General features: G+C 37.5%; 1 protein-coding gene across 1 annotated transcript in view; it reads left to right on the top strand.

Moving 5' to 3' along the window:
* LOC138443218 (EGF-like and EMI domain-containing protein 1) overlaps positions 1-15,911 on the top strand; it is a 605,343-nt gene that overhangs the window by 577,065 nt on the left and 12,367 nt on the right. Inside the window, 3 exon segments of the mRNA XM_069595258.1 lie at positions 778-903; positions 7,990-8,118; positions 14,981-15,109. Of these exon segments, the coding sequence (XP_069451359.1) occupies positions 778-903; positions 7,990-8,118; positions 14,981-15,109 (384 nt within the window).

The following is a 15,911-nucleotide window of genomic DNA, read 5'->3' as shown; positions in this document are numbered from 1 at the left end:
GATAAATGTACAATAAATTTAGAAATTAATTAATAAATACATAAATAAATATTTGGAGATATGAGCATAAGGCACAGAAGTGTAAGCTAAATTTTCCAAGTGCACTTTAAGAGGAAGCATCCCTCATAGCTCAGTTGGTAAAAAATCACCTGCAATGCAGGAGACCCCAGTTCTGTTCCACAGTCAGGAAGATCTGCTGGAGAAGGGATAGGCTACCCACTCCGGTATTCTTGGGCTTTCCTTGTGACTCAGCTGGTAAAGAATCTGCCTTCTATACAGGAGACCTGGGTTCAATCCCTGGGTTGGGACAATCTACCCACTCCAGTATTCTGATCTGGAGAATTCCATGGACTGTATAGTCCATGGGGTTGCAAAGAGTCTGAAATAACTGAGTGAACTTCACTTTCACTTTTGTACTCAATATTAGTACATACACACACAGCCTAAGGCAGTCACGCAGCAAAGCAAGACTGAGCCTGTTAAGTGTCATTCATATCACATACATACATAAGTGTCTGGCACTAGATATTTGGATGGAATTCCTGATATCAACTAAAATTGCACTAAGTAAGCAACAATTTGAACAGGTCTTTCCCCCCCCCCCCCCCCCATAGTGACTATTTAAATCGAAAACAGAGGGCAAGTCGGGGAAACCTATTTGATTAAAAGAATAGGTTATGTATCTACACATTCTTACAAATCTTGACTGGTGAAATGCTTTATTAAGGAAAATCTGGTTTCCTTTTGCTCAGCTTTTTGTTTTACTCCTTTCTACAGCTTGTCCTGAAGATTACTATGGGCAGGACTGTGTCCAGCGGTGTTCTTGTGTCTCAGGACAGTGTGACCCGGTGACTGAAAGGTGCCAGTGTCCACCTGGCCAAACAGGGGCCAGGTGTCAGCAAGGTAACAATGCCTGCAGGGTCACCTTGTTCGTCCAGGCACTAATTAAGCTAAATTCTAAAAGCAGATGTAGTGCCAGGGCTTATAATTAAGTAGGAATTGTTTACGACACTTTAAAAAATGTGGCTTTAATCATATGCAAGTACACACTCCTGTAGAGTTACAAAGGAAATAGTTCACTGGGGGAGTAAACAAAAAAATGAGCACAAACACAGAATAATTTATGCATATTCTTAACTAGGAGCAAATTTTTAAATAACTAACTTTTGTAAAACTACCTCAAATTGTGTGTTGGAAGTGTCTGATTACAACTGAAGAGTTTTATGTCCTCATCAGTGTTCAAGAAGGCCACTGAAAGCTCTAAGAAAAATGAGAGAAGGAAAAAATACATGATCTTGGTTTAAAACTGTCAAACTTTGTTTGTCCTAAATAATATTATTACTATCATAATAACAGAATTGTTCAAGGAAAATACATACATAGAGGATGCCGGGCCCCTACAGCTCTGAGTTGAGGCCAACAGAAGAGCTGTTTCTCAATGACACACACAGAGGAGCAAGTCTAAAGATCCTTTGTTGAAATACAAAAATTGGGTATGTGGGCAGGTTGCAGGAGCTTTCTTGAAAGTGGACATCACAAAGATGTAGGAAGATTGGATAAAATGAGGAAGTGCACAGATATATTATCATTTCAAGTCTTCACTAGAGAAAAGGGAACTGTAAGCAGTCTTGCAGCTAAAGGGAGGCTAAACTCACCCACACAAGTACATGACCCACATCCCATGACTTTGTGTCATATGACTTTGTGTCATATTCTGGGCTAAGGAGGCATCCTAATAACCAGGATCATTTTTCTAGCCTCTAATCCATACCGCATGCATGCTAAGTTGCTTAGGTCGTATTCGACTCTGCGCCACTCCAGGGACTGTAGCCCACCAGGTTCCTCTGTCCGTGGGATTCTCCAGGCAAGAATACTGGAGTGCGTTGCCATTTCATTCTCCAGGAGATTTTCTCAACTCAGGGAAACAACCCACATCTCCTGAAATTTGAAGTGGGCTCTTTTCCACTAGTGCCACCTGGGAAGCCCCAATCCATACTATGCCCATCCCCCCATAAAAATTACAGGTGCACAAAAACTAATCTGATTTTTTTAAAAAAACTGGTGCACATGAAAACCTTCCCTCATTTTAGAATCAAAATATGAAACCATTCAAAGATGTTTTTGTGAAATTGTTATAAGAAGGAGAAAAGGAATAGGAAAACAAAAAACAAGGTGAACATGGAGCAGAAGAGTTTGTTATGGAGCCCATGAAAATATTAACTGAATTTATTCCAAGAATCCAAAGGACATAGTGGAAAAGTGTTCTCTATAAATTGTGAGTGCAATGCAGAGATACATGGGTTCATGGAATAAATAAAAAAAAAAACAAAGGGAAATGAAAAAGTAAGCTGGCAGAGCTCAGAAAGAAGTGGAAATGAAAATTAAACCTCACATCATATAAATGTAGACCACATTGAACTCAGGTAATGAGAGAATGGAATCTGCTGATGCGATAGCCATGTACATGGAGAATATACCTGAGGAAAGTGAAAACAATGAAATAGAAAAAAGTCGATATATAAATAGAAAAGAAAATATTCAAATATAATCAAGTTTTTCCCCCTCTGAAATGAAAGAAGATCTGTTGATACAGATTGAATGAATACATTCTGTCCCTAGGAATACTAGTTAGGCTTGATCATATGTGAGAGGAAATTCTATTGAGGATATAAGAAAAAATGTGAGATTTCATATGAAGAGATAGGGGAAAACAGCCTGATACCTCACAGCAATATTTATTGCTAGTTTATGGCTATCAAAACCTACAAAGTTCTAGGGGAAATATGTGATTCAAGTATTTTATACACAAACTTTTATTCAAGAATAACATGATGGGAAATAAACAATAATTTTTAATCATCAAAAATTGCTGGCAATATAGTAACCATAAAATATTTTGAAGAAACTGCTAGAAGATAAATTTGAGCAACCAAGTAATACATAGAAAATCTCTGGTAAAAAGGACATTTGCTGCTGCTGCTAAGTCACATCAGTCATGTCCAACTCTGTGTGACCCGATAGCAGCCCACCAGGTTCCCATCCCTGGGATTCTCCAGGCAAGAATATTGGAGTGGGTTGCCATTTCCTTCTCCAGTGCATGAAAGTGAAAAGTGAAAGTGAAATCGCTCAGTCATGTCTGACTCTTTGTGACCCCATGGACTGTAGCCTACCAGGCTCCTCCATCCATGGGATTTTCCAGGGAAGAGTACTGGAGTGGGTTGCCATTGCCTTCTCCAACAAGGATGTTTAATGGGTGTTAAATCTATTTTAATTAAGGCTAAGTTTAAAACAAATGTGGCAATTATGGTGACATGGAATATGATAAATATATAGATATTTTACTTGCTAAAAAATGCTGAGATTGTAATATAAAGAGCATAAGCTCTAGCCTTTAAGCTCCACTGGGGTATATAAGGCACCCCTCACCCTGCACCAGGGTGGGGTAAGAGAAATCCTAGTGGGGCAGATGCTTTCATTCCTGCCAGAAAGGAAAGAACCAGCCACCTTGGCAGTGACAGTGGAAACCGTGTGGAAAGCACCAGCTTCCACCCACCAGGTGATGAGGAAACTACACCCTTCCAAGCTAAGATGGAGTCAGAGGGAGTCTAGTGGGCAGTCAGGACTTTCACAAACACCAAGCAGCAATGAGGCCACTCCAGGCAAGTCAGTGAAGAACGAGTAGGAAGCCATAAAGAGACACTTCTACCCCTGCTTCAGGTTGGATGTCAGCCTAGGGGAGGCCTAAACTCTTGCCGTGGCCCAGCTGGGATGAGGCACCATTACCCTTGCTCCCCTTGGCGGCTGTGTGGGGAACTTGGGCTTCAGCCTCTTAACGGATGAACCTCTTTCCTTGCCAGTGAAGTATCATAGGAGACTTGCTCAAACAGAAGATTTAAAGGAGATCCAGAGTCTCAAAATGTCAGGTTAATTAGACAATTATTCAACAATTATTCAACAACAACCAGGAAAATATCAACTTGAATAAGAAAAAATAATCGAAAGACACCAACACTTGGATGACACTGACATCAAAATTATTTGATAAGAATTTTAAAGAAGCCATCATAAAAAATGATTCACTGAGCAACAACAACAACAAATTTTTTTTTAATAGAAATGTTCAAAAAAGAATAAGAGACATAAAGAAGAACCAAGTGGAAACTTTAGAACTGGAAAAATACAAAAAACAAAACTGTAAAAATCTCAGTTTGGAGAAGACAGAGGAACACATTAGCGAACTCAGAGATAGATCATAGAAATAACCCAATTTAGACAGCAGATAAGGAAATGACGACAACCAAATAATAACGAAAGAGCCTTGGAGAATCTGTGGGAGGGAAAAAAATAAATAAATAAATCTCGGACTTTTATGTCATCAGAGTCCTAGAGGAGAGGAGAAAGTAAGCAGGACTGAAGGAGTCAAAGGAACAATGAATAAAGATGTCCTAAGCATAACAAAAAGTTTAAACCTACAGAATTAAAAAATCTGTGTGAATGCCAAACAGGATAAACCAAAAGAAATCCACAAAGACATAACAATGTCAAAATTCTGAAAACTGAAAAAGAACAAATTTTGAACATAGCAAGAGAAAAATAACACCTACCTTAGGAAATGGCAACCCACTCCAGTACTCTTGCCTGGAAAATTCCATGGACAGAGGAGCCTTGTAAGCTACAGTTCATGGGGTTGCAAAGAGTCAGACACGACTAAGCCACTTCACTTCACTTACCTTTAAAAAAAAACAGACTAGAATAAAATCAAGGTAAATAAATAGGTACAGACATAGCAAGCACTTTTGAGCAAAAGTAAAGCAGGAGAAGAAGGGGACGACAGAGGATGAGATGGCTGGATGGCATCACGGACTCAATGGACGTGAGTCTGAGTGAACTCCGGGAGATGGTGATGGACAGGGAGGCCTGGCGTGCTGTGATTCATGGATCGCAAAGAGTCGGACACAACTGAGCGACTGAACTGAACTGAACTAAAGCGGTAGTTATGCAATTACTGAGCAGGACCCCAAGGGGCCTTCCCCCATATTCTCTGCTTTAGCTCCTCTCTGAAATACCTAAATAAAAGTATTTGATGCCCATTTCCTGAGTTGTTTTGCAGATGTTAAAAAAAGAAAAAAAGAAAAACTTCCCCTCTCCAACAAATGGAGACAACAAACTATCTGATGACCTTGAGCACTCAGCTCCAGGCCTCCTGGAGTCTAAGAACTGATAATGTTAATCCCTTTGGCACCACCCTGCTACCTCACAATCAGCCAGTCATAGAGTTGTGCACCAGCTGATCATAGACCTTGGAACCCCTGTCCTCACCTGGCTTTTAAAAATGCTTTGCTGAAACCCTGTGAGGAGCTGGGGTTTTTAGAGCATGAGCCACCTTGCAGGCTCTACAATAAACTTTTCTTTGGTCCGAACTCTGATGCTTCAGTTTGTTTGATCTTACAGTGTGTTGGTCACATGAACTTGCATTAACAATAACATCAATATCAATGTTAACTTTTATAGTTAATAAGTGATTTTTATGTATGTTAACAGGGAGTAAGATCTATGATAAGAGAAAAAAGAACATGATGTATGGCTTGAGAGTATTGTTTATTCACTAAGTAGTATCTGACTGGCTCTTTTGCAACCCCATGAACTGTAGCCCACCAGGCTCCTTTGTCCATGGGATTCTGCAGGCAAGAACACTGGAGTGAGTTGCCATTCCCTCCTCCAGGGGATCTTCCCAACCCTGGGATCATTGCAGGCAGATTGCCACCAGACAAGCCCCTTGAAAGTATTAGGTGGATTGAAATTTTGAATCAAGTGGTCAGGGTAAGTCTCTTTGAAGTGAAGCCTACAAGGGAAAAAGCAGGTACCAATGATGTTTTTTAGAAGGGAGACTGAAAGATAGAGTTGAAGGATGGAATATTTTTCTCCATAATATACCTTGATATACTGATTGAAATACTCATTGTATAATTACAATAACTTTTCTAAAATTATTCACACAACTCTGTGTGAATATTGTTTAGGACTTAGAACAATGGAAAGAAACATTTCTAAGCACTCCTCACTTTTCTGATTGCTTTTTGTCCAAAGTCCTATCTTAAAGTCCCATCTTTTAACTGATTCACCAGTTTCAGGAGTACACTTCAGCATTCAGATTGGAAGATGAATAGGCCTCCTGGGTGATGAAGTTGTTTTGGAAGGGTGAAAGGGACACAAATAAAGTTAATCTTAATAGTATAAGACATGGTGTGTTGATTCTGCTTAATTGCCTTAAAGGCAAAAACCAAAAATATATACGATGATGTTTCAAACATTAATTGTACAACCATATCTTTTTTTTTTTTTTAATTAAAATGCTTCTCTCATTTGATACTGCAGAGAAGGCAATGGCAACCCACTCCAGTACTCTTGCCTGGAAAATCCCATGAACGGAGGAGCCTGGTAGGCTGCAGTCTACGGGGTCCGGAAGAGTCAGACATGACTGAGTGACTTCACTTTCACGCATTGGAGGAAATGGCAACCCACTCCAGTGTTCTTGCCTGGAGAATCCCAGGGACGACGGAGCCTGGTGGGCTGCTGTCTATGGGGCTGCACAGAGTCAGACACGACTGAAGCGACTTAGCAGCAGCAGCAGCATTTGATACTGAAGTTAAGTGCACCTATTCAGTTAAATAAAGGCGAGAAAGTGTCATACTAACCAAAGTGTGTGTTCTGTTGTTTATTAGCCAAATACAAGAGCAAGTTGGGTTTCCCAGGTGGCACAGTGGTAAAAAAAAAATCTGCCTGCCAGTGCAGGTGACAAAAAAGACATGGGTTTGATCCCTGGGTCAGGTCACTCCCCTGGAGTAGGAAATGGCAACCTGCTCCAGTATTCTTGCCTGGAAAATTCCATGGACAGAGGAGCCTGGCAGGCGACCGTCCATGGGTCACAAAGAGTCAGACACGACTGAGCATGCATGCACTTAGAGCAAGTTAAAACGTTTTTATCCCTCTAATGTCTCTTCTGCTAGCTAAAATAGCAAGAGAGTCAGAGGTTCTAGATTTGAATATTGGGTCTTATCTTTTGGCTGCTTAAGCATGAGCAAGACTTAAGTTTTTCAGCTGCAGTTTTCTCAAGTGTAAAATAAGAATACTGTTACCCACATCAGAGAAATGTGTATAAGCATTAAATGAGATAATTCATGTGGAAAATATCATTATGTAAAGCTACTATAAACTAGAAGGTATAAATGGTAGGCCTTTGGCCAAATCTAGCCACAAATGTGTTTGAATTGGCTGACATAGTTTTGGCTTCCACAGTGCTATAAAACAATTTTAATTAGTTGCCAACTTTCAAATATTAGATGATTTCATATAAAATATGGATTTTGAGTTTTCCTGGGGGAAAAAAAAAAGCATATTCATTGGCTATGTTGTGCCCATATTCTTCATGGCAAAACGAAATAAATGTGAGGAATGGTTACTCTCCCACTGGTGGCACTTCCCATCATTCAATTATTTTCCCTCTGACAATGAAGGCTCAATTTCCCTTATGTCTGATTAGCTTCACTCATGTGTATCTTAACTCCTCTTGCCAGTACATTTTTGTTTGTGTCACCTACTACTTTGTACTGAAGTGCTTTTCACATTTCAGCACAGAGACATTAAGGAGCAAATGACTAATGCATCTTTATCAATTATGGGATTAAACACATAAAATCTCCCATCACTGATCTAAGATTGATCTCTGTTTTTCACAGAACATCTCCAGCTCCCAAAGTATACCAGGCACATAGTTATAAGCTCAATAAATATTTATAGAGTGAATGAAAATACAAATGAATGACATTGATGTGCTTACTACCTGAAGGATACATCTGAGTAGCTGTTTGCTTTGAGTATTTTAAAAAATGATTTTGCTATATGGATTTGATTAATTTATCTGAAGCAGAGAAAAATATTTACTTGCATGACATTTTTACTTAGTTTGATTTTTTGAATTTTTTACTACAGTATGTCCTCCAACAAAATATGGCCCAAATTGTGAGCTAAAATGCACCTGTAAAAATGGTGGCCTTCACAATCCTGTAGATGGAAGCTGTACCTGTGCTCTTGGATGGACAGGAGATTATTGTGAAAAAGGTAAGTTGATTACTACCTTCTTTTATTCAATAAAATCTACAGCTTACTGCCATTCATTGATAAAATATAGTAGAAACCTGTGAAGGGGCTATTTTCCAATTCATTTATGCAAGTTGTTTATAGTTTATGATTACATTTCTAATAAAAATAGTGTTATGTTAATACCAATTGATTTTGTTACCTTACCGGAATACCACATGAAAACTCTTAAAACTCTTAAGTAATTGAAATAGTATTAATGTGAAAGAGCTCCTGTGAGACCTAAATCTACTCCCCCTCCAGCCAATTCTTGAGGCAGGCAGAGCATGGGATGTGGGGCCCTGGGCAGACCCAGCTCCCATCAGGAGTAGGCCCAGCTTCAAAGGGTGAAGAGGAGGACTCTGGGACCAGAGGTCTTGAAACTGTACATCATCAGGAGAAATTTAATCATGTCCCACCATAAATACTTTTATTTAGAAGTGATATTCATGTGCTGCTCCACATTAGAAAAATTGATAATAAGTGGATAAAAATAAATATTGATAGTTGTTCTAGTGTTTGCTTTTCAAACCACAGTTAATTATTGTGTACAGCACTGGAAAGCATGCACCTAATTAGAGAGCACTCTATTAAAAAGAAGATAGTGTTGCATTTTTTAGAACACTGAGAAAGGGTAGTAAGACACAGCATGGATGAGAACACTGTTCTTGGGGCCTAACCTTGGGGCCCCCTGAGTGAAGAATAATCCACAGTGAACTTGTACTGAGGTGGTTCCAACTATGGGATCTCTGGCTCCTTAGACCCGGGACTATGACGTACTCTCATAATGGGTGTAATTACCCACCATCTTTCACCACTCATTTGACTGTCAGGAAACTTGGCAGCACAGCACAGTGAAAGCACCTTGCAGTGGGATTGCATAGGCCCTTATGCTAATTCCTCTCTGCTGATACCCTACTCTGGGCCATAAGGACATTCACAACATCTCCCCAATAGTTTCCCATCTGAAAGTGAGGATGATGATACTGAAATGACAGCCCATCTAAAACCAACATTCAAGGAAGACCAGTTTTCATGAACTTTTTAAAACCACAGCTCTCCTCTCTTAATTCATGGGAGATAGCTCCTATCAACATTATGATACTCAAGACTCCTAATGCAGAATAATAGCATTTTGTGTAGAATAGATGTGCTCTTGATTTTATTTTTGGTTTTAAGTTAGCTAACTCTCAAGCATTTGGGGATGTGGGATATTTTAACTTCTGTTTCTATCATTTAAACCTTTTATTATGGAACATTTCAAACATATACAAGTGTTACTGAGTCATGGGGTAAATACAAATATAACTTTGCAACATATGGACAAATTCTCTTTCATGTGAGATTATGCCATATTTCATCCTCATAAGCAATATATGGTTATCAAAAGAGTATATTATGCAATTTGGTGAGAACTATTATATTAGTGGAGTTTTCATTTTCATTTTTATTATTATGAATAATGTTTAACATCCTCTCTAATGGCTAAGAATCTTTTACATGTCTACTTATACTGTAAACAGTTGTCATTTTGAGGTGCCCAGGGGAGGAGGTGAGCTCAGGGTCTATGTGTTGCACAGTTTTGGCCACTCTCATCACTGCCAGGCTTTTTTTCTCCAGGATTACTGGGCTTCTTACATAACATCTGACATCTTAAAGCAGAAGTTGTCAGGTCTTCCTAAGACATAGACATATCTTTTATCATTTTCACCACATTCTCTTGGGTACAGCCAGTTATGGATTCAGCCCACATTCCACAAGAGGATTGACAATGCAAAAGTATGAATCCCAGGTGATATGCTTTATTAAAAGCATCTTTGAATTATAGATTATGCATGATTCAAAAAGATTTTGTTTTTTCTTTTTTGTTATAAAATTATCTTTTCTCTATTTTGTAAAATGTTGAGACTTAATTTGGGATGGACTCCCCATTCTCAGGTTTTAAAAGAATTCAGCCATGTTTTCTTTTAGGACTCGTATGACACCATTTTTGACATTCAATTCTCTGATCAATTAAAAACATTTTTCTTGGTGTCTGGTGTGAGGAATAGATTCATTTCCCCCTTATGTGGCTGTTCAGTTATCACACAAGTCTCTCTCTCCCACTGATTTGAGATGCAGGCTTCATTGACAACTAAACTTTAATATGCACTTAGATATAGTTCCTGAAGTTCCATTCTGTTGATCTGTTTATGTGAAAATGCAATCGTGTTTTTATTAGGAAGTCTTTATTATATGTATTTGATATCGACAGACCTAACCACCCTTCATTACTTTCCTTTTGGGGGGATGTCCTGGTGTTATTCTTGTTAATTTGTCCTTCAAAATGAAATTTATAACCAAGCATCCAGATGCAGAAAAAAAAAATCAGTTTTTTTTCCACTGTTTTATTGTCCTCTGAAAGAATTATTGTTTTAGGGAGAATTAGCATATTTCTGATATTAACTCATCTTATCCAAGAACAAATATGGTCTATCTTTCCATTTGTGTAAGCTTTTTATTCCCTAATAAAGTAAAATGCTGGATTTTAATATTCATATTATGACATAGCTATTAATTTTGTAATTTAGTCATCATTTGACTGAATTTTAAATGACTATTATTCAAATGTTTCTTCTGCATTTATTATATTAGTGATATGATTTTTTTCTTTAGGCTGATAAGTGTGATGGATTTATCAAATAATTTGTTTAATATTGCATAACCTTATATTCTTAGAATAAATATTAGTTGTGATATATTACTTTATAATATACTGTTGGCTTCTGTGTACTTTTTATGAATTTGGCATCAATATCATAAATAAAATTGAAGTATAGTTTTTTATGCATTTTTGGGGGTTTTTGGAATTGATGTTATACTTACATAATAAAATCTATTTGGAATTTTCCTTCCTTTTCAATGCTCTAGAATATATATAAGTAATAAGGTGATGATCTGAACTGTAAAAGTTTATAGGATTTACCTGTGAAGCTCAGGAGTGGTGATTTTTTTTTTTAATTGGAGCTGTTTTCTATTTTCTTTATTGTTTTTCTGTTATAACTAGCCTATCTAGGTTTTCTGCTTCAAATTAGGAAAGTGTTGATAAGTTGTCTTCTGTAACTTTTCCATTTCATTTAGGTTTTTGTATTTATTTGTATTATACTTTTTATATTGATTCCTTTTGATGATCATTGCACATTTAAAAAAATGTGTGTATTTGTACTTTTCCTCTTTTATCTTGATCACATTGGCTAATGATTTGTCTGTCTTTTTCATTAATTGTACTGTTTATTTCTGTCTTCAACTTCATTACAGGTTCAATCGTCTTAACTAGAGTTATTGCTCGTGTGGTTTCTTTTTCAGAATGTTTTCCTGGTTATTTTGGTCCAGGCTGCCATTTTAATTGCACGTGTCAGAACAATGGAGTTTGCAGGAGGTTTTCTGGAAGAATGTGAATACCTCCCTGGTTACTATGGAAGAGACTGTGAACATGGTAAACAGAGAAAATGAGTGGGCATGTTACGATGTTGATAAGTTTTAAAAAATATTTTTAAATCATAAAATAATATATTCACATTATATCAAACTAGATAAGCTGTTACTATTTTAATGTTTATTCTTGCAATATATTTCATAGCTCTAATTTAAGTTCTAGGTATTGAGAATTATCATGATGATGAAGTAATTGAACTTCTTTATTCGTTTCAGAATAAATGTTTAAACAAATGTCTGTGGTTCTATGATTATCTACAGTAGATACGGGCAGACATATGCAGTGGAGTCAGCTGTTGGTCTTTTTTAATATACTAATATTTCTTTATATCATTTCTTCATTTGGACTCTATATTTTCAACTAAACTAGGAAAAGGGAGAATTCTGCCATAATTTGTCTTTGACATCAGAGAACCCTGATGGACAATACAGCTAAGAGATTAAGATGTGAGAGCTTAGTCTCTAGAATTAGTTGTATATGGCCTGCCTCTGCCATATAAAATGTGTATAAACAAAATTTTTGTAAGTTTCAGTTTTTTTATCGTGTATAAAATGAAGATAATAAACTCACCTTAAAAGATCATTAGGATTAAATAAGAAGATACTTGGAAGCATTTAGCACTGAGGCATGTTGTAAAAGGTTTCACGGGTGGCATTAGTGGGCAATTACCTGCCTGCCAATGCAGGAGACATAAGAGATGTGGGTTTGATCCCTGGGTCTGGATGATCCCCTGGAGGAAGGAATGGCAATCCACTTCAGTACTCTTGCCTGGAGAATCCCACGGACAGAGGAGACGAGTGGGCTACAGTCCATAGGGCTGCAAAGAGTTGGACCTGCTGAAGCTACTTAGCATGCATGCATGTTGTAAAAGCTGATGAACATTAATTACTTACAAATCAAGTCTTTTTTAAAGCCTCTGTAGTTGGTGGCTCAGATGGTAAAGAATCCACCTTCAATGCAGGAGACCTGGATTGGATCCCTGGGTTGGGAAGATCCCCTGGAGAAGGAAATGGCAGCCCATTCCAATATTCTTGCCTGGAGAATCCCCATAGACCGAGGAGCCTGGCAGACTACGGTCTGTGGGGTTACAAAGACTCAGACACAGCTCAGCGACTAAACACAGTACAGTGATATTAACAATATTTAAAATTGTTCCCACTTGTTTCAACCTGTCTTTAGGTTCTATAAAGCATATTTCACAGAAACAAATTCTACTAACCCTTTCTAGGTTTAGCATTATTGCCAGCATTCTGATGTTTCTCGGGTTAGGGTGTATGAAAGTAAACATCATGTAGTTTTTGTTTGTTTTATTTTCAATATTGGAATAAAAGATACAGAAGAGGGAAAAAAAAGTATCTATTCAAGGCCCACAAATTTCATCCCGCTTACAGTAGGGCAGCAAGGAAGAATTTGAGCAGACAAGGGACGTCCCTCTGGCGAAAGAAATCTGTAAAGTAGATACATTATTAACTATTAGGATAATTAGCCATTGATTGTGTCCACACAGGAAGCTATAATGATGATCTAGGATTTCAAAAATCTATTCTGGGATCAAAATGTAAGTGGATGAATAGAAAATATGTTGGAAGAGCAATTGACTGTATTTTAGCAATTGATTTGGACATACAGATGAGGAAGGTGTAGGAATCAAAGATGACTCTAAAGTTCTAAGCCGATGGACCTGGAAGAATGATAATATCATTTAGACAAAAGGAAAAGTTGAGCAAACCAACATTTATGAGCTCAGTTTTTTATATAATTAAAATAGGGGAGATAAAGGAGGCTTCCTTGGTAGCTCAGCTGGCAAAAATATCTACCTGCAATGCAGGAAACCCCAGTTTGATTCCTGGGTTAGGAATATCCCTTGGAGAAGAGATAGGCTACCCACTCCAATATTCCAGGGCTTCTCTATGGAATATTCTATGGCTTAGTCGGTAAAGAATTAAAGAATCTGCCTGCAATGCGAGAGACCTGGGGATCTCTGGGTTAGGAAGATCCCCTGGAGGAGGGTATGGCAACCCACTCCGGTATTCTCGCCTGGAGAATACCCATGGATGGACAGAGGAGATTTGACTTTTTTATGTATTATATACATAAAACAACAATTATATAAGATCGAACAAAAGAAACCTTGCACTATATCGTCCTTTAGTACTCATTTTTTAAGAGTTAAAATGAGGTTAGAAGATGGAAGATTGTATATCATACAAAATAATTCATTCCTCATCTCTTTGTGGTTTTACTTTCTTTTTCTGCTCTCTGATGCCAGTTTTTCCTAATGTTGAATATGTCCTGAGTAACTCCATTTATGCTGAAGTGTCACACACTTGAAGCCTAGGCAAATCCAACTCTAGGTGCCTGGGAAGAGGGGTTGGGGGACACAGAGAGAGGAAGAAAGTGTAAAGAGCAAGAGTGAGAGGGAGAGAAAGAGAGAGTAGATAACTGAAGGAAAAGGAAATTGCATACCCCTTCTGTTCCCACTGGTGAGTAGTGAGCATAGCCATAGACAAAACCCAAGTAATAAATGAGAATCCTTTGCCTGCTGTCAAAATTAGCTCTCACATACCTCCCTCAGGGTGAGCATCTCCCTGGGCAGAGGACACATTTAGCAATCCAAGAAATGCATCTGCTTGGACCACATAGCATCTAAACCAATTATTTCTGATGTTCAGCCACAAAAATATCTCCAACCATGGAGGAAAAACAGATTGCTCTGGACTTGCTAAGAAACAATTCTACATTGTACTTCTATGGGCTATCTAAATAAATTTCTTAAAGATTAAATTTCACTGACTTTAAAACATGACTTCTTCATAAGATGTTAGCTTACTCCATACATATACATCATATTCTCTTTTATTTACTTTCTTCCTCTTTTTCCTCCCCTGTTTTCTTTATATCCCCTTCCATTATCTATCCCCAGGACTTCAAATACCAAGAGCTATATGAATCACCTTCCACAGATAGTCTCTTATTTATTTAAAGAATTTTAAATTCTTACTAAAGTTAGCCTGGATCTGAAGTTAGAAAACATTGCTATAGGTGTTTAGGTTATTAGAGGGTTTTGATGAAGTCTTTCTCAGACTATAACACATAACAGCAAATCAACTTTATCTACTTGAAGATATCTTACATTTTCTTGTGGACTTTTCTAGACTAGTGGTTGAGAACGGCAGTGATATATTCACATATCCGCATGACTAAAGTACCGTCACTATGCTTCTCCATGTAATTTTTCCTTGCTTTCCAGTTTGTGCCTCTTTTCTCTTTCTTTGGTCCTGGGAAAGAGATTACCTAGAGTATATCCTTTAATTTTTCCCTTATTTATTCTTAAAGCCAAAATAGTGTTTTGACATTTCCATTTTCTAGCATGCCTTCCTGGATTTTATGGTTTGAATTGTGTTCACATCTGTGACTGCAAAAATGAAGCCAATTGTGATGCAGCCAGTGGACAGTGCATTTGCCCAGCAGGTTTCCATGGCAACCAGTGTAAAAAAGGTATAGCCAGGGTGATTTTAAGCATTGAATGTGGGAATTCCATGTGACTGTGAGATCGTTCCATCTGATGGAAAACATGTAAACCTGAATCTCAAACATGGAATAATCACCTGAGCTTCTGATGTGGACATTAAAGTGACAAGAATTCACTCTTACAGGCAGTAAAATGAGTCCTGATTTTATTACTGATTGGTCAAAATTTTTATTCTGCCCTAAATGAAACTATTTAGGATCTCAAAATACCACTAAAGCAGTTAGTCTTCAATGGAAAAGAATTCTGCTTTGAATGAGAAATATTTCATTAAATGCTTTGAAAAGGATGACATGCATTGGGTTCAGTGGTACTGAAACCGATTCAAGGGCTTTATGAAAATACTAAAAATGTGAACTAGGCATTCATCAGCAGAAGTAATAGCAGCCATGAATGTGGATGAAGATATATAGGTGTGAAAGTGGGCTACTCAGTTTGAAATAAAATATTATTAAGCCCTGGTTCATTTAAAACAATACAGAACCACACAGGTTTCAATAAATAATTCCAAGTTTCATTTTAGTTTATACTATGTTTGCTCTTGTGCATATGGTTACAGCAACCCCAATAATTATAAAGATAATATAATGATAGTGGTCATTTGACTTTATGTGAATCAAAGTTCTTGTCTTAAAAAGGGAACTATATGTTAGTTCCATATCCTATTCTCATAGGTCACTAGAACTTTACATATAGTATGTCTTGTCCATGCTTTATTCACTTAATCATTTATTATGTAACAATTTGAAAAAATGTACACATATTACATGC

The sequence above is a fragment of the Ovis canadensis genome, chromosome 1 (assembly GCF_042477335.2).
Source record: "Ovis canadensis isolate MfBH-ARS-UI-01 breed Bighorn chromosome 1, ARS-UI_OviCan_v2, whole genome shotgun sequence".
In the NCBI taxonomy this organism is placed as follows: domain Eukaryota; kingdom Metazoa; phylum Chordata; class Mammalia; order Artiodactyla; family Bovidae; genus Ovis; species Ovis canadensis.
The sequence above is the reverse complement of the archived record's forward strand: the minus strand, read 5'-3'. Positions and strand labels throughout refer to the sequence as shown.